General features: G+C 35.9%; 3 protein-coding genes across 14 annotated transcripts in view; 1 reads left to right on the top strand and 2 right to left on the bottom strand.

Moving 5' to 3' along the window:
- Positions 1 to 5,270, bottom strand: part of Dom (domino helicase) — a 28,383-nt gene extending 23,113 nt beyond the window's left edge. For 2 of the 5 annotated variants that reach the window (XM_070655139.1, XM_070655141.1), the window contains exons 1-3: positions 3,825 to 3,983; positions 2,456 to 2,658; positions 1,506 to 2,325 (exon numbers count right to left, since the gene is read on the bottom strand). In XM_070655139.1, the coding sequence (XP_070511240.1) occupies positions 1,506 to 2,325; positions 2,456 to 2,647 (1,012 nt within the window). In that variant the 5' untranslated portion in view covers positions 2,648 to 2,658; positions 3,825 to 3,983. Of the gene's footprint in view, positions 1 to 1,505; positions 2,326 to 2,455; positions 2,659 to 3,824; positions 3,984 to 5,127 lie in introns of those variants that run through there. The other 3 variants (XM_070655144.1, XM_070655143.1, XM_070655140.1) reach the window with 2 other exon arrangements.
- Positions 4,030 to 7,421, top strand: Rad51d (Rad51 recombinase D). Of its 3 annotated transcripts, none has more exons than XM_070655161.1 (6): positions 4,030 to 4,954; positions 5,704 to 5,868; positions 6,027 to 6,139; positions 6,283 to 6,493; positions 6,684 to 6,860; positions 7,098 to 7,421. In XM_070655161.1, the coding sequence occupies exons 2-6, from the start codon at positions 5,725 to 5,727 to the stop codon at positions 7,419 to 7,421; spliced, it is 969 nt and encodes a 322-aa protein (XP_070511262.1). In that variant the 5' UTR covers positions 4,030 to 4,954; positions 5,704 to 5,724. The 3 variants fall into 3 exon arrangements, with proteins under 3 accessions (XP_070511262.1, XP_070511261.1, XP_070511260.1); XM_070655160.1 differs by lacking the exon at positions 4,030 to 4,954 and adding an exon at positions 5,313 to 5,447; XM_070655159.1 differs by lacking the exon at positions 4,030 to 4,954 and adding an exon at positions 5,416 to 5,505.
- Positions 7,422 to 8,424: 1,003 nt separating this feature from the next.
- LOC139101751 (serine/threonine-protein kinase Wnk) overlaps positions 8,425 to 19,559 on the bottom strand; it is a 198,463-nt gene continuing 187,328 nt past the window's right edge. For 3 of the 6 annotated variants that reach the window (XM_070655145.1, XM_070655146.1, XM_070655150.1), the window contains one exon: positions 18,265 to 19,468. In XM_070655145.1, coding sequence (XP_070511246.1) covers positions 18,581 to 19,468 — 888 coding nt within the window. In that variant the 3' untranslated portion in view covers positions 18,265 to 18,580. Of the gene's footprint in view, positions 13,920 to 14,997; positions 15,248 to 17,666; positions 17,815 to 18,264; positions 19,469 to 19,559 lie in introns of those variants that run through there. The other 3 variants (XM_070655147.1, XM_070655148.1, XM_070655149.1) reach the window with 2 other exon arrangements.

Raw genomic sequence — 19,559 nt, 5'->3', positions numbered from 1 at the left:
GAGTTGAGAACAAGAATAGAGCAAATATATATTTTTTTTATAATGAAAACAATACTAATTTAAATAACTTTAAGTTTGTTTTATTAAAAAAAAATTTTTTTTTTACTTTGGTTCTCATTTCTTTAATTACATCAATTAAAAATGAATTATTTTTATTTATATTTGGTATGCATATATATGATGTAACGAGACATATTGTTTGCACTAAGCTTCAAATAAAATCATGCGTTTCCACTTAATGATTAATTCAATCACAGTATTATTGTAGATTTATATAGAACATGCTATACTTGTTCGATTCATTTTATGACGTTGATATACAATAAATATATGTTACAGCACATGAAAATATTAAATAATTACGATATTTAAAACAGCACAAATTTCTACATAAACTTTAATAGTAGATTTAGCAACACAGGTTTTTGGCGTCTTCTGATCATCAAGTAGAAAGTATAACATATGTAATATAAACGTTTATAATGTGCGAAAATAATCTTTTATGATGACAATTTGCAGCGTCTAATTGCTCGAAAGCGAAATCAATATGGAGTAGCTTAAAGACATGAAGAAACGGCAGGCGATCTACGGTAATCACCTATAATGAGCGTGGGTGCTACGGTAGAAGCGGATGAAGGGTGAACGGTGACTGGCGAAGACTGCATTGCCGCTCGGAAGGCAAACACCATGCCATGGCGGCCCCCTTGAGGCCTACCTGGTACTTGTCCTAATGCGCATATGATTATTTATTCGGAACAAACCGAATGTCACTTATGACAATTAAAATAATACGAATTTTTTTTTAATTTCTTTTGTTTAATATATTAATTAAAAACGAAAGACAAAGAAAAAAAAAAGTACAATAGATATAATGCAGATATTGATAAAATAAAAGTAAAAATTTGAGACAATTATTATAAAAAAAAAAAATATTTAAATATAAATTGTATCTTTTATTTTATAATTATAAATATAATTTCAAAATTCTTTTATATATTGCAAACACAGTCGATCGTATAAAAATTATGATTTACAGGAAAAAAAGTAATCTGTTTGAATGTATAAGGTAAAGAAAAGATTATTTTTGCTTATAACGTCATAATCCAATAAAGCTGTAACTATATTCAGTTGATTTTCTCTATTATGAGAACTATTCTAGGCTTTCTTTTATCCTATGTAAGATTTCTTTTACATCGGAGTGAGAAAGTGAGTAAAGACAGAACATGCAACATCCTTATTTTGAGTAAATTAAGACAGAGATTAAAAGAAAATGTTAAGAAAGACTTTTCAATTTATTTAAAAGAGGAAAGTGATTCAAATTTGAATAAACTTTAAAATTAGAATAAACACTGAATAAATAATAAATACATAAATTTTTGCTATTAAAATTCAAGGAATATATCTGTATTATGAGTTGATGAAAACGATGAATCAAATGATCATTACTTAAAATAGCAGTAAAAAATTATATCGTTTTATTATTATAATTATTAATTTACAATTACCTTGATGGCTGCTGAGCTGAGCTAGAGCTGCAGCAGGTAGGGCGGTGGATACTGCTATCGGCGTGACACCTGTCCCAGTGATTTTAACTTCCGTTTTTTGATTCGGAACTTGAACCATTGTAGAACCAGATGTAACAGTTGTGACGGTGGTGGTAGCTGTAACGATAGCGGTAGCAGCAGTAACAGTCGTAGTGGTAGCGACAGTAGTAGTAAAAGCAGACAGATGCGAAAATTCCGGTATTGATGATAGTGGTGCAGTTAGATCTTCGTTATCGTCATCCGGATCAAGTCGATGCTGACGCAGAAAGTGTATGAACTGTGGTGTCGGGGATCGCTTTCGCCAAGTATGATAATCCATCATGTTGCCACCGGCGTGCAAAAAGAATAACTCTGATGCATTATCTGCATACTTTTCACGTACACTGCGCATTCGCCGCATTTTGTGCTCCAGTATCCGCTTACGATAACCACTGGCATCAAATGGAACCGATTTTTCTGTGGTTTCCGACAATTTCAACCGTTTTCTCGCTGGTGGTGAAGCTGATTGCACCTGTACTTGTGGTGACGAGACTTGCGACGATGACGACATTGGCGCCATAAACACATTACTTATGGAAGTGCGTACAAGTTTCGGCGACGTTGTCAGCATAAGCTTAGTTGAGTTTTGTGGTCGTGATACTGTTGGCGATGAATGAGATGACGTGCCGGCAATGCCAACACCAACAGCATTGCGCGGCGGTGTGCCCGTGATGTTAACAATTCTTGTGACACCAATTTGTTGAGTTCCACTCGCATTAGTTGTAGCATTATTTGGTACGACCTGCAAATATAAATCTGTAGTATATTTTTTTATAAAAAGAAAACATATTTATCACGTTATTTAAAAAAATGTAACATGTAGCGATTTTTTTAACATAAGATGCAAACTTTAATTATCTGTCGATATTTACCTGTGTGAGACCAGGAACCTGAGTTGTAATAACGAACTGTTGCCCACTAGAAAGCACATTGAGGCTTTGAGCGGTAGTAAGAACGTGCTGCAGATTGACAGTCTGTTGAGTTGAATTCCCATTATTTCCGCCATTATTAGCTGCACCCCGATTAAGGGGTGGTAAAATAGGTGCACCTTGTTTATCACTCATTGCACATTACGCTGAAAAAAACAAAATATACTTTTATTAATTAAATACATAAAAACTTTGTATTTTAAAGTACAATTTAAAATATTAAATTAAAAAATAAAAAAATTTTATAAAATAAATTTAAGTTAATAATTACCAATCTAATAAATTATGTAACATGTAATAAAATAAGAAAAATATCATAAGTATTCTTTGTCACTATTGAAATGTAAAAATTATAAAAAGTAATCATATAATAGTATTGGAATAAAATGTTTATTATCCCATGTAAAAAAAAATATGCAAAACGGGAAATTTATGCAATTTATCGAATTAAAATCACAGTTTAATACAATTTTGACAGTAAAATCAATTTGAATCATATGCAAAAATTAACGAAATAAATGTTTAGACAAAAATCATTGAAAAAATAGATATACACTTTAATATTGAGTGAAACTCTTTATAAAAAAAAATATATATATGAAAACCTGGAAAACAGTCAACAATTTAATTGCAAAAAACAAAAGAAAGCAACAAAAGATAGGTAAAGAAATGTTTTGAATACCTAAAAAGCTGATCGTAACAATAGATGTTAGATAAGTTTATTCAACCAAAGAAAACAATGTTAATTATTCACGAGCGGAAATCGTGGAAAAAAAAGGAAAGAAGTTGTAAATTCGAAAAGTACAAGATAGTTATATGAAAAAAAATTAAAATAAAAAAAGATGTGCTCGACGTATATACATAAGAAATAAAATTCGAAGTATACAATGCGAGACGGAATGTCGGGAAGGGATAAAAAAAAAGTGGCAAGCAGGCAGCCGTGTCATGACGACTGTCGCGAGATCCCGAGCCGGCAAACCAAGAGATAGCTCTCCCTCCTTCCTGAAAGATCCGGGGGCAATCCGAGAGCGTCGTACGTTCGTGCGTGCGTCGACGAACCGATGTGCCGTATCGAGGTAAGCGCCGGTGACGAAATACGTAGGAGAGCGAGACGCGGAGTTACGTGCAACGAGACGTTGGCGAGATCGGCGCGTCGTACGACGATGTTGGAGGTATCTAAGGACATCGCACGAGGAAACGGCGTCGCCGACGACGCTCGGCACCGACGGGTGGGGAAGACCGCGCGGCGTGATACAAAGGAAATCTCTCATCCGCCATGTTGGCGTTGGCCCCGAAACGGGTCAGGACTTACCATAATGTAATCACAAATTACCGCGACGTAGATGCGCCATCCACGGGAATGATCGTCACGCCCGTGTTCCGCGTGGGTCAACTCGTAATTGGGTACTTCACGTAACATACGGCGCATGAACTATATCTAACATTTTACGATACATCGTCGCACCGCACGCCCAAGGACGCGTACACACTTCTAAACATGGCGACGGCTGCGAGACGAATTTCAGCCGCGGCCGAAGCGGTTCCAGTCTCGGCCGTTTACGTTGATCGCCTGAAGATGGTGTTGCACGATGGTGCGATTGGTCGACCGCGGCCGTTGCGTGCAGCAACGTGGCACACGGCCGTTCATACGATTGGTCGGCTCACCCATACGTTCGAATGCGCGGCTCAATGCTCAATTCCGCTAACTCACATCCCCCGGGTCTGTTCGTTCTTTTTTTTTTTTTTTTAATAGCCGCTCTCTACACCCCGTAACACTACGCACTACGCACCGAGCTCAATGTAGCCATTCAATTTCTAAGTTTTTTCACGTTCGACAAGGAAAGTCGCGTGTATAGCGTAATCTCTGACAATGCTACGCGATAGTCGTCTACGTTTTAATTTTCTTTTAATTATTTATAATCATGCAACTATCCCAAGGTTTAAAAGAAATTTCGCAGTGTATGTATAATAAAAAGAAAATGAGTTTGCACACTTTTAGAGTGAAAAATAATTTCCGAGATTTTACAGTTTATTCGTTGGGTAAAATAATTATGTCTAGACCGAAAGATGACCCTTGAGGTTCATTCTACTACTTTTTATCATTTCTTAGATATGATAGAGATCTACTCTACTCAAACGTTTTCAAATTATTTTCGGCACATCTTCAATCTTTGACTGAATTAATTTATTTCGCGATGCTATTTTCATCAAATCTAATATTCGTTTGAATGATTTTCAATCTCCCAGCTTTAATAAGTTTTATCTTTCATTTAAGATAACATTTTGGAAAGGCACAATCAACGCAAGGCAAGATTATTTTTTCCTCATCGAAGTTTGAATCTGCTTGAAATTAAACGAGGAAGAGTACATGTGGAAAACCCAAAAAGAGCAGTTCACATTCTCTACGTTCGAAACAAAGCAACGCAGGGGAAACTATGAATGGTGAGAAATAGAAGGAGCAAAGAATTGAAGATGAAAAGTACAGAAAGAAAACTCAGAATGGGGGAGAGCATGCATCGATCTGAAGTTAGATGCCACGTGGCATAGCGATTCAGTTTCTTAGGTCGGCTAAACGGCGTTTCGACCGGCATATCTTTGTGCGGATATATACGTACCCGTGCATCGATCCTCTTCCGAGTTACTCCATCCTCGTTGGTGGCGCGTTCTGGCGTGTCGAGATTTCGCGTAGTCGAGAAGTACGGGTGGCGGTGCGCGACGAGAACGGTGCGGTCGATTCGTGCGCGCACGTGCGTCCCTCGCGGGCAGACGCGTGTCGTTGCCGCCACCACCGTCGCCGTCTCTGGCTGGCCTGGCTGCCAGTGAATGGCATTCTCGCACACAGGAAATTCTCGGTCGTGATCCCGGAGGATCTTCTCGCGGCGTGTCCACGCGACAGTAGATTCGCACTCAGAGGTTGGGTTCCACAGTCTGAACGGTGAGCACACTTCGCGGGACGTGCGAGGTGGATTAGAAACAGCAGCACTTCCATTGAGGTGGGACGATTGATACCACTGGCCGAACACGCTCACGCCTCGTTTCGATTGGCAGCTTGAAACTCGCTCGATATCTCGCTGAAAAAGCGCGTTGAGCACAACCGCGCGCAAGATAACGCTTTTCAAAAATTATACCCGACCATAATACAGCTTAAATTATAATAGAATGTTTCTCTAATTGATTTTTTTTGTTTGTAGGTTCTTCAAAAAAGTTAAAAGATGATCAGATTGAACACGGATGTTCATCCGAGTTTATCCGAGATGGTAACGGAAAACTTACGACGAAGAAATGTAATCACAATCATAGATTTTGTCTCGGCCGATCCAATTAAGCTTGCAAGTTTTACTAGTTTTACATACACGGTGCGTATCCTGCAAAAAATAATGGTCGATAAAACAAAAGAATTGATTAAAACCTGGTTCTACTAAAAAATAAAATTAATTAAAGTCTGAGAGAAAAAAATTGATTATTTAATTGTTTAATATTGGCAAATTAATCATCATATTATTAATATTTATAGGATATATTGCAAATAAAACAACACATACTGAAGAAGTTTGGTGGTGTAAAGAAGAATGTAATCGAGCTTCTTGTAAAAGAATGTAATGACATTATTCCAACTAAGATAAACAGGTACATTAAGATGAATCATCTTGAGTTCTAACAGAAATTATCAGAATATACTTGAAAAAATTTTAATATTATGCATAGAATTGCATTTATGAATTAAAAGTATATATTTAGGTTTTAAATACTTAATATCTCATTCTCGGTAGCTTAGACAAATTGTTGAAGGGTGGCTTGTATCAAGGACAATTATGTGAAGTATGCGGATCCTCATCCTCTGGAAAGACTCAGTTATGTTTGACAATAGCTGCTAATGTTGCTAGTCAATCAGACATCGTTGTATGGTATTTTGATACAAAGAATGATTTCTCCAAAATGCGTTACGAAGAAATCGTGAAGGCAAGGAATTCTACACAAGAGGTGATAATATTAATTATAAATTAAATATTCACAAAGATATGTAGTAGATAATGGTTTTACGTATCACAATTATACATATAAATATACAAAGAGATTTGAAATTACATATGTATATGTATATATTTATAAATTTTTTATGTGATTATTTTTTAAATGTTATTGATTTTTAAGAAATTAATTTTTTTTACAGATTATAGAAAATGTATTATGTAATACAAAGATTTGCCAAACACATTCTTCTCAAGAATTAATACAAGCCTTGCGACAATTGAGGATTTTTTACAAACAAAAGCAAAATGATGTATCTTATGCAGACAAAAAGACCTTTCTCGTGATTATCGATTCTCTACCAGCAGTTATTTTTAAGGTCTCTTTATAAACAGTAACAGATTTTTTTTACTAATTAATTTATCGATGGTTTATATAACTTTCCAAATTTTTTCGATTATATTTCATGTTACTTGTTTTATATTATATGCTGTGTTATAAATATTAAAACGTAACATTTCTTATCAAACAGCTAAATAATTTATAATATTAATTTTGTCAAAATAAATTCGCTTTCTTTTTCTTTATAAATAATTATTTGTTATATTTGTTGTAGGTAGCACGAAATGCTCAACAATCTGATTTAGAAACCACTCATGAACTTGATGATTTAGCTCATGTATGTCAACTTCTTACAAGTGAATGTAATGCTATTGTACTTACTGTAAATCTAGTCACTCAATGGATTTCTCCAGAGCAAAAGCACTCTACCAATATGACATCAGCTTTAGGAAAATATTGGGCACAGATACCGACCACCAGATTATTCATAGCAAGGCAATATGATGAAACTCGGAAAATTAACGTTTGGAAAGATTCGAGATTAACCAAGAACTCTTTTTGCACTGTAAATATAAATCATGTTGGAGTGACATCATAGTAAATTACAATATTATATTAAATTTTTTTTTAATAATTTTCTATAATAAATATGTTAATATAAAAGTATATAGAAATTAATTGTTGATAAAAGTAGAAATATTTTTGATAGAAATATAAAATAACATCCTACGATGTTTTACCTTTCTTTACTTATTTTTTTACTTATAAATTTTTCGTGCAATTCGTGTTTTTAATTGTTTATAATCGATAATGTCATTAAAATTCTTTATTACTTCAAAGTCGATTGAGTTTGCTTTTCCATTATTGGACGGTGGCGGCTCGTAATAAATTTTTTAGAACTAAAATAAAATTCTATTATTCGATTGGTTTATATGCGCCAATCACTAGCTTGCGACGTTCCCGCTAATTTTGTAGCAACCATTACAAAAAAGGCGTGGTCAAGGAATTGGCGAGAAACGGACTCTCGCTAGTCTCGCTCTCGCAGTGCCATTAACTTACTCTTGCTATACATTTGATATTTGCGGAACGTTTTCGGATACTCGGTCGCGAAGTTTCGATATTGACGGATTTGTCACCTGGTTTACTTTCAATTTCTCGGTCGCCTGTATAGAGTCATGATTAAATTGCTGCGTTCTTTTCATTGTAAGTAATGATTAAATATTCATTTATTTGATTGTCAGTGTCTTTTTCGATAACAAGAGAAAAATAATCGACAAATATCAGCGTCGAGAAAGACTGTTCCTTACAGTTCAGCTGATCATATGTACGCTTTCTCGTTTGGTTTACTTCACGCTGCAATTGATGTCCCAACGTATATCTAAATTATAATTTTTAAAAATGAGAGATACTATATAAAGTCCCGTGTAAGATACTTACATTCGTAGATTGTTATCGAAAAGTATTAAAATACCTTAGGAAAAAATAAATGGGAATAAATATCGCACGCACTCTTTAGTACAGTTTCACAAAGAAAATTAAAAACGAACCACGCCAGCTTATTTATAAGTTGTTGGCGAAATGGACTACACAAGATTCAACACTTCACATGTTAATGATTTATTAACTTAGTTTCACATACAATAGTATTATGCGTGAACGATCAAACATTGTATAAACAAAATTTACAAAATAAAGTATAAGTCTTTACAGCTAAAAGCTACTAGTAGTAGTGGATCACATAGCTTCATACTTTTCCTCAGGGTCTGGCAAATATTGCCCATCCCGAGACTATCCAATTTTTTTTTTTTTCTTTTTTACTTTACGTTCTCTATCTCTCATGTATGTATTTATATATATGTATTTATATTTATATATTTATATATATTCATATTTATATATTTATATTTATATATAAATATTATGCCAAGTGTTAAATAGGGTAGCTTTTAGCTAATTCGTCCTAGCAATGGAATTCGGGTGCAGGGCTTGGGGAGAGGAAAACTCGGGCATGAGGAGGAGTTCCATCGTATATTGTATATTACACTCAATTTAATTTAATGATTTCTCTCCCTCTCTCTCTCTCTCTCCCTCCCTCCCCCTCCCTCTTTCTCTCTTTTACTCTTTCGCGCATTCATTCACTCACGCTTCTTTTTCTCGTAAATATAAAATTATCATCTCTTATTGTATAATACCATTGATAATTGATATAATACGTATATATCTATGCTATCTGCAATAATATTTATATTATACATCGAAAGTGCATCCGGTCGTGTTCCTTGTAAAACTCATAACGCGATCACGGTAAGCCGTTTGTCCCTACTAACAAAAAACTGTCTAGTTTTCTCGGTATTTTTTTCTTTTTCTTTCTTTTTTTTTTTTCTTCTTCCGGTGCCGCTTGTAATCGCATTCGTTCACTACGAGAATTTCATTCCTCACTTGCCTCTTCCTTTCCGTCAACATTCTATCGCGCATGCATACTGTACATTCCGTTGCAAGGGACAAATGTGGCCCGCACGCACGCATTTCCACGTTATAATCTCTCTCAAAACACAACAAGCGAACGAAACCGCTCCGTAAATACTCTACTTTTGACAAATAATAATAGAGCAATAAATATCTGCCGAAAATCGCGTGAATCTCAATCACGCACCGATAACTCTCAGTATATATAATTCTCTAATAGATTCGCCGCGCGCTCAAATAGCTCACCGTCCGACCAAACCGTTGTGCTTCTTATGCCGCCGATTCCTTCAAGTTATTTCAACAGAATCTTATCCCGTCCGGTCGCAACGCACGCGGAGTTCCACGACGACGTAGGCCCTTCGTTAAATTACACCGGGTGCCGAGCCGATTGAGCCATCGAGGAACAAGTACGCCCGTGAAAGATCCCGGTACCTTTCCCACCCGAAGTAGAATTCCTCCTCGCAATACGAGGGAACGTAATGGTAAAAAATAAAACGGCGCGTTAAAAAACAGGACGCTCGCTTTCGCGTTTAAATGTGCCGTCGTTCAAACGACTCCTCTTCGATTTTACTTTCATCATTATATAAAAACGCGTGTGCGGCGCGTATTAAACGTATTCTACTTACATGATGTAACGACCCGTAAAGAATGTTCTTATAAAATAGCCCTATCTCTTCTCGCCGCCCGTTACGACGTGTCAAATAATTAAAAGCCACAATTTTCGCTGTTGATGACAAATGCGTTATTAACACACGCCCGACGTCGTTCGCTCGACGGCTCGCGTACCTAATTCGATGCCGTCCGCCGGACATTCACCGCATAGCATTAAACAATCATGCCCGTCGACCGCTTATCGCACAGCGTGATTATCAGAAAGGCGTGGTATATGTATGTATCTATTTACAATATCATGGAAAATATACAAAGGACATCGGCACTACAGTATATATCCTCGATTCTTTTTTTTTTTTCTCTTTTTTTTTTAAGACGTTTGATTCTTGCGTATGTGTCACTGAGGTAAAGTTTTCACTGGTTTTTTTTTTTTTTTTTTTTTTTTTTTTTTAAGCTATGGCCACTCTCGCATCGCACACACGAGAAAGCGAGAAGAAAATGCTCTCGGAAAAATGGTTACATCGATCCCGGAGGAGAAAGTATCAGCGGAGATCTAAGCGCCGAATTGCGAGGGCCGTTTTTATAAAAGTCAACGTTCATAACAAAGCTTCGGAACGTCGTATCGTCTGACTTTCGCAGGTAATAGTTACATGAACGATGTTATCTTGTATACACATTGCGGACACGCAATATGACACGTATGTCGCTATGAAGAATTTAAAATTGTAAGGTACAACTAAACTGGTAAACGTCGATCGCAGAACGAACAGAACATATAGCGATATAACGTCGAAATATTAGATACTCTTGTAATTGTTGAATTTTGTCAAAAGCAGCCCTCGACTACTCACACACGGGTTATTCGAGATGAAGAGAATCAGATGAAATTAGAAATGTCTTAAACTTTAAACGGTCCCGTAGTGTATGTGAATGTGCGTACGTGTATGTAAAGAATGTGTGCCAGCCATTCGCATATTCTTAAAATTCTTCCTATCTTTTTTTTTTCTTCTTCTCATCTGTAGTTTTGCACGGTATGTCTCACCGAAAACGTGCTGATTTCAAAGAATTGTCATTCGCGGCCGGTGATATGTCTTTCGCCATTCATCAAATGAAACGTTGCGTTGCAACGCGCTTGGTCATGATGAAGTGCTACGAATCGTGTCACGGGAAGCGATTCTTCTCTGTCGAAAATCTTTCTTTCCTTTTTTTTTATTTTTTTTTCTTTTTCTTTTTTTTTTGTGAAACTTAACGAGTAATATGTGATATCGCGAACTTTTGATTTACTTTGATATAATTGTTCTTAAATAGAGACGCACACTGGAGAGGGAAAACCGGTCGTATATAATCTCGACGAGCTTCCACACGATATTTGTGACGATGAAAGTGGCCTGAGTCATATAAAAAATATTCAACAAATTATGCTTTTTCACCGTCGCGTAAAACGTACATTAAATCACAGAAAAGACGCGTCAAAGGTAAATATTCTCCATTTAAGCTGCATAAATATATTGAAAAATATCTTCTCATAGTCTTCTCTTAAGGATTTTATTTACGTATCACAAAGTAAAAGATATGACTCAGGCAGCTTTCCGCTTCACGAAAAGACAGAGAACATACAGCTTAGACAAGATTCTGTTTGCAGAAAAACCCGTCTCTGTGAATGGTCTGTGATTTTCCGCAAATATACGGTGACATCAAGCAGTTATTATTATTTTATTATTTTTTTTTTTTTTTTGATATAAGAGTAGCTCCGTTTTAATCTCAGAAGCAAATATTCGGTTACAGACTCGTCGCGTTTCTGCGAACGATAATTTATTCGTACGTAAACTAGTTGCTTTATGTTGGCCTTTCTTACAACCGAGTTATATTCGTTATTATGACGGTATTATCGTCATACAGTTGACATATTTACAGCCATAATGTGTAACGCTAAAAAATCTGTTCGCGGACCCGTATAGTTAAGTATTACGCAGTCGGTGCATTTATAGCGAAATTTCTTAACACCGATTAGAATATACGTGATAATTAACGAGTTCCTCGAAGAGAACTCTAAACAATTAGTTGCGGAAAACGTGAATCAAGAATCGCGCAATCTTTTTTTTTTTGATACTTGCATTCTCTTTATTGTCTATAATATGTCTCCGAAGTTATCTCGACGACGTAACCGTAAACTCGAGATTCTTAATGCACCTTCGAATTCATTCTCCGTCGTAAATATGATTCCTATTTTTGAAATTACGATTAAATTTTCCAATATCAGATACCGAACTTTGCAGCAATTTCCAATTGCTTTGCTACTGTACATTAAATCGTGTATTATTCAGTCACGAGATGATTCAAGTTTACGTCAATCAAAAAAAAAAAAAAAAAGAAAAGAAAAAAAAAAAGGAAAAACCATTTAAGAAAATAATCGCGCGGATCAAAAACGTCCAGTGAATGCGTTTAAAATGGTTCAACGAGCCTGCAGCACGACACCGTCACAATAAAACAATGGTTCATACATTGTGTACAGCCTTCTAAAAAAATGTATTATTCTCTACGGATAGATTAATGAATGTTCGTTCGCAAAAATATTTTTTTTAAACTACACATGTTTGTTTACGATCACCCAAATATGTGGGCGAGTACATATTTTCAGGAAACATCCGTGCCTCTCAATAGCACGTGTAAATTGTAAAAACCGCTCGCAGTAACCGGATGATTGATTACATTAATATATATTATCGTAGAAAGTTTTTTTTGTTTCAAATGCTGTTCTTTGTATCGTCTTAAATAAAATCGATCGAATAAAATAACCGTATGACAATTTGTTCGCCTGCACGATAAGTATAATATCCTTCCTCTATGAATTCAGAAACGTCTGTGAGAAGCTATCGTCTGTCTACTTACTTTCTGTGGTTACATACACGTGTGTTAGAGTAAATAATCTAAGAATGCATGCCGTAGGCCTATTTTTGATGAATCCGACCGTGTTTCCTGTACATCGCTATTGATTATTTGCAATTTTACACGCTTGACAAATCCACCACTAAAAATGGATGTCATTTGTTACAAACGGAATACGCTGTTGCAGCAGATGCTACGGTTGCTTAGGCTTCGTATCGATAAATTTACAAAAGAGGAAAAACGTTTGCCGGTACTGCAATATATACCTTTACGTTTAAACGCCACGTTTCTCCGCGGCCGTCAGCTACCGCGTTCAATAAACCGTAAACTCTTTCTTCGATCGAACAAAAATCATAGACGAGCCTTTTGATTATTTCCAGAGACGTTCTATCACATCGGGAACGTCCCAAAGCGTATTAATTAAGCAACGAGAAAGAATTTTAACATGTAGGAATAAAATTGTACATTTTGCTCGAAGATCATATCCTCGTCGTGATTCAGGTCACAGCGATCACCGAGATTTAGTGTATCGTGCCTTCCTTTTGTCTCATTTGTATCGTATTACATAGCATTGTAGCATCACGTATTTCTGTATCAATAGATTCTACCTCATCTGTCGCGTTAGATTCGTCACACGTAATGGAATCCGCGTCACAGCTGCACTAAATTGTGCCCGCTATATATTGTCGAGATTGTGATTAAAATACCTGTTCGGTTGAAACGGAAATGTGTCGGTAAATTTCTGGAACGCGTTTAGATTCATGTAGGACTTTAATAATTTATTAAACTGAAAGAATTAATTACATTTATGCGCGAAGATCGTCAGTGCCTCGGTATTTACGACAGACGAGAATTGTCGATCACGGACATTCGCTAAGTAATCGCAACCAACACGGATCACCGATATTGCCTTCGCTCGGCTTTGGCATGGTCCACGGCCCTCTTCGACGATCTCTTGGTTTCCGATCTGCCGGCGCTAATGATGCTCTTCGAGCCGGCAGCCGACGACGACGACGTCACCTTCGACGACTTTTTCATATCTTTCTGCTCGCGGGATTCTTCTGTCATCTTGTCCAGTTCCGCCATCGCCTCTTGTATCGCATTTTCCAATTGCATATTCAATTTACGACTTCTAGAAAAATAGGGGAGGAACGAAAAAATCGTACGGTTAGTATTAAATGATTACCAGCGGCGGTGCGTGCGAGATTCGATCTCGATCAGAGCAAGAAAAATTCTAAAAGCTCAACAAGTCGCGACTAATAAATTGCGAATGATAAATTCTGTTAAGCATTAATAAATCAATTATCAGACGAATAAACAAATTAATTTCGGTGAAAAACAATCGCGTAAACGTCAATTACGTACAATAAAAAGAAAAAAAATAAAAAAAGACATAAATTCTATCGCTTAAATCTCTTTAACAGTCTACGCGTTGAGTGTTATAAAACTAGAACTACATTTAATATTAATATAGAAACTGGAGAATAAGAAGAAAGATGGCTGAGGTTGGAGTAAAACCACTTAACATAGTAATGTCCAGCAAGTAAAAGTATCAGTATTCTTTAGTAAGTTAAGAAAGAATATTGAACCGCAACTGTGCAATAAGCTATACGGAATAAATTTAATTGGCTGTTGGCTTGCTAATAAATGCTATACAATTACGATCAACAATAAGAATTCTTCTAAAGAAATTTACTGTCATTAGACATCCCTTTACAAGGTCCGTGAAATCTGTCTCTTCTTCCCATTGCATCGATAAAAGTGATCATGAATTAAATTCATAAAGACTTATTACAGCAAGAAGCTTCGTATAGCGTTTATCGCGTTTTGTTCCTCTTTTAAAAAAATATATAATTATATTCAATAAAATTAATTTATAACCAGACGTAATGAGATTCATATAACACAATCACGTGCATTATACACAGCTCTAGGAAAGCGACATTGTGCAACTCCAGTTTATAACATTTAATAACAATAGATAAAAGGATAAGTTAACGTGCCCGTGTTACAGTTAAAAAATCGAATGCCGGACTTAAATAAAAAAAAACAATGAATAATAATATATAGATTAAAAAAAAAAAACATACTCAAGCATCTCTTTGTTCTATTTTCCCCTCAATATATTTTTGCATTGACGCGATATCTATTAAAGCAACGAGAAGCTTCTAAGAGGCTTTCATCTTAGTTCATCGGGGTGGCTGACTCACTTCCTAAACTTTTTACGGGCGCGGTGATGCGCCTCGAGGCCTTCGGAGAGGGACTTGAGAGCCTTGACATCGACTTGGGTGCGACCACCCCCGCCCCCGTACCAACGAACCCAAACTGTCATAGTACCCGAAGGACCCAAAGACTCGACTTTTCCCGGCCAGGCCGGACTTCCTCTTGCTGCTCCCCACACTAGGTCACCGACCATCAGTTTCCATTGGTTCCCGTTGTCTACGTCCTTCGTCTCTGCTACTGAAGGTTCCAAACAAGGTATGGTGTTTTTCAGATTTTAATGATCTCTGCACGATTTCCGCGTGGTTGAAAAGAAAATAACATAAAGAAAGCCCATCTCCAAGAAAATTCACTTATACAGACATATCAGATAGAAAACAATCATAGGGTCGTGTAATTTGAAAGAATGTCAAAGTTACAAGATAGATTAATTAATAATACATCATTATCTCTTAACAAACTTTTAAACTCACAACGAAACACGTTAAGTTCATCTACTGTTGTCACAATCTCGTTAATTCTCAAAATAAAAAAAAATAATATCTCGACGGATCTGATATGTATATCGTTGAGCGAAAAATTCACTTTTTAACTTTATATCAATCGTTTTATAAAAATCGCTCGTATAAAAAATAACACAATGCGTTAAATTCACTACATTAAATATGATAAACACATTTGCACGATTACCTGCAAGTTTATCATGATCAAAAGGAACGATGAAGTCTTTATCACTTAGAAATGGCTCAATTTTACTAAACTGAAATGTACACATGACACCGTTTAATTTCCATCTCATATATCTGTATCAATCTTGATTGAAATGTGCAACGCATAACAGCAAAACGTTCCGGTATGCTTATGGTGCGTATCGAAGAGGGATGTTCGAAACTGATGGTTGAACTATTTGTCCAGTAATATCGCAACAATGTGCTTCTTGCTCGCATGTGTGTGCTCGTTAAAAATGATTAGTAGCTTCATTCAATGGTGGTAGGCGAGGTCAGAGGCAGAATGAAATATCAGATGGTTCGAGCACATGCAATGATTTTGTTGAATAAACGTTGCTCGTTCTGCAACTCCCCTTTTTAATTAATTTTTTTACGAGATTTTTTCGCGTCTCTGTACATAACTAAATATTAATAAAAATCAGATCAGTTCCCTTAGTTTAATAACTAATTTTTTATATTAGTTTTCTATAAACATCTATTATCTTTGACTTCGTTGGAAGCGATCCATTCAATTTTAAATATAATCCCCTTTAATAATAGAAAGATATTGGATTTTAATAATGCTGTAAATACACAATCCAACTTTACGTTTCGTTATTAATACCTGACTTATCTCGCATTTATACCATTGCTTTCATTACAAATAATCCCCCAATTCCTGCGGGATAATTCGAAAAAAAATCTGCATCTCCGGGAATATGCACATGCTGTACGTAAACATGAGGGTGTATATGTACAAAGTTCGCTGAAATAACACACGGTAGTGAGCCACACCCCTTCCGAAATGAACGTATGATTTAAGCCCCTTGGCCACTCGGATGAGAATGTAATTGCGAATGATATTAACAAACCTGACAGCCAATTAGTAGTCGCAAAACACAAAAAAAAAAAAAAAAAGATCGAAAACATTATATACAAATGTCAGTTATTTTTTCACCTCCGCAAGCTTTTCGCTGGAGACTCGTACACGATGAACGAAAAGTCTCTTCTTCATTTAGTACTGACGCCACTTACCTGCTTTCCTTGCCTTTACGTTAACATGGTTAATAATATAGTGTTACAATAAACGAATCGATAACATAGACTGATCCGAAGATCTCGACTTCGATTACTTAATTCATATAAAATTCCTCAAGCTTAAAATCACGATATGAAAAGAGAAGCAATTATTCTCAACTCCCTCTCGCGCTGAATTCGAACGCGAGATTTCGAATGTTATGGAAAATAAAAAGAAAAAAAAAAAAAAAAACGTTATTACGAAAGCAATTGCGATAAGGCAAGCACATACTTTACCATGCAGTAACATTACCAAGCATGCACACAAGTGATAGAAATTAATGCTCGACTTATTAGTAAGCTGCCAGAGCGGGCAAAATAAAGGCGCACATGACTTTCGACCACAAAAAGCAAGCCAAATTAGATAATGATTCGATAATTTATGAGCATGTTTTTTAAATTACAGATTCTGCTAAAAGTGAAATTGTCATTAAAGCACTCTTAATAGTAACATTCATATTATATAATGAGAAACGGGAATCATCGTTTTTCGTGTGAGTGAAGTCATATATCAGTAGATATAAATAAACTTGCAAAATAACGATCGATGCTTCACGTTTCTCATCGTCACAAATTGCAACTAATAAAAAATATTCTACCAAAGAAACTTACGAAATAAAATAATTAAAATAAATAATTTGCTTAACAGTTTAATACTTATAAAGTCCAAAATATTCTTTTTTTTTTAATATACAATATTAAAATTAATCCCAATATATTATTTCACTAAAAATTTTAAAAGATTGCATACTATTCGATTTTTTTTTTCTTTTCTGGCCGACTGTTATCGAAGTTTCTTTGTAGAATATTTTTGCTACTAAGCGGAACTACTTGTATATTACAATTAACGTCTAAGAGTACCATACAATACTGACCATCTTGGTCTTCATGCAGAGTAGAATGCATGGAATGGATGGAGTCCAGCTTTCGCTTGATTCCGCGGCCGAGGGCATGTTCCCTGCCCTCGCACCTCACCGTGCTCACCACACCTTCGGCTTGCTTCAACGTCTCTGACGTATAGATCTGTCAAATACAACTCGATCAACTCAGGCACAAGCCTACCAATCGCATGCTAATATCATTTCAATGTATCATTCAGTGCCAGTGTATTATATCTTTTTCTTTTATCATTAAAATACTTCTGTTTCACGATCCACAAGAACTAAACTTTTTTTCCCGACCGAGCATAGGAGACAAAGTTAGGTACGAAATTTGAATACTTTATTTATAAAAGTAAAGAACAAACGAAAGATATAAATAAAATTAAAAGAAAAAAAGGGAAATTCGAGAAATTAAAAAATTATCATATCCTTATCATTTGTCTCCGATGCTTTTAATGCAAAAATCACTCAAATTTTAATTTGTCGGTACATGCAAACGATAACGATACCAAAAGAGACAAACTCAAACTCTTTACGCATGCTTTACGTTGCAAGGTAATTTTTCATCAGGTATATAACTTTTATTAAAAGATATTGTTCAGTAAAAATTTATTTTTGTTATATAAAAAGGAGTAATTTTTTTTCTGATTAATCCGATCGACACACGATAATACAATTACATTATTGCAATAATGTACGATTTAAATAATAACGCTGCGAATAAATCAACGTATGCGCTCTCACGCCACAGCGCGAATGTAAAAATTATTAAATATAAACTAATTACAAACTTAATATTACCGAATATAAACCGATCGCAACCTAATAATGCCACTGGTATCGATTTTAATTCAATGTACAAAATTAATTAATTTTATAACCCGCGCGGAAAAAAGAAAATAGTGCAACTATTCATCCGACGACGAGTCACTCTCTTCATCGTCATCTTGCGCATCATATATGAATGGGTTGTAAACATATGGATTAATATAAGCTTGCTTATTAGGCGTGTAATTAACAACAGCAATACCGTTAGGGTCAGACCTATAATTATATAAATGTGGATATAAACCGGAAGGGCCTATATCAATGAATTTTTGTGGATAGCCAACATTCTGCGGACAATAAGAAACATCGGCATTCGGTCGTTCTAATAATTTTTCTTCGGAATTTTGCTCGATTTCGTCTTGCTCCATGACATGTTGCACGATTTCAGTACCAACGCGATTGTTATCGACACATGATTTATCGTTAAATTTGCCATTAATATGAGGCAGCATAGTATAATGAGCATGATCTGGCACTAAGGTTTGCTGTCGATAAACATTCGCATTAGGGACATAGTGCTGGCCGTGATAAAGAATTGGTTGATAATGACCATGACTTATGATTGACAATGGATTAATTTCGATTTCCGAATAAGGAACGTCCGTCATTTCTTTACTGACGCTTAGTTGATCTTCCACGGCAGAGTGGTCCATTGTGTCTGAATTAATGGAATGATTTGGTGATGATGTGTCCATATGCTCCTGTGAGTCAGCGTATGTGTTTTCTGGGTGTGTCGTATCAGCCGGCTGGTGCATATCTATTACAGTTAGATGATGGTTGACCTGCTCTACGTGGGTACCAACCTGGATCCCAGTTGTCACTGTCGACTCTACATAGGTTTTTCCGTGTAAACTCGGTTGATTCAACGTAATCTCCTTGGTAGCGATTCCCTGTATTCTCCAATCCTCCGACGCCACTTGTGTGTCACCCGAGTCCGGTTCGCTGCTCGACACGCAATGAACCATAGGCTGAAAATAAATCGCACGATATAGAAAAATTAATTGAATTTTTAATGAACGTGACTCTGTAATTAAAAAATAATTTTATGCTGAAATAAAA

This window comes from Cardiocondyla obscurior, linkage group LG04 (assembly GCF_019399895.1).
Source record: "Cardiocondyla obscurior isolate alpha-2009 linkage group LG04, Cobs3.1, whole genome shotgun sequence".
NCBI lineage: Eukaryota > Metazoa > Arthropoda > Insecta > Hymenoptera > Formicidae > Cardiocondyla > Cardiocondyla obscurior.
Note: the sequence above shows the minus strand (reverse complement) of the source record. Positions and strands in the feature narration are given on the sequence as shown.

What these genes read in the sequence shown, in the direction of transcription:
- Rad51d (XM_070655161.1), top strand. Translation starts at nt 5,725, where the DNA reads ATGATCAGATTGAACACGGATGTTCATCCGAGTTTATCCGAGATGGTA. An exon ending in TTACTAGTTTTACATACACG is followed by an intron (nt 5,869 to 6,026) that starts GTGCGTATCCTG and finishes TAATATTTATAG; the next exon opens with GATATATTGCAAATAAAACA. An exon ending in ATTCCAACTAAGATAAACAG is followed by an intron (nt 6,140 to 6,282) that starts GTACATTAAGAT and finishes CATTCTCGGTAG; the next exon opens with CTTAGACAAATTGTTGAAGG.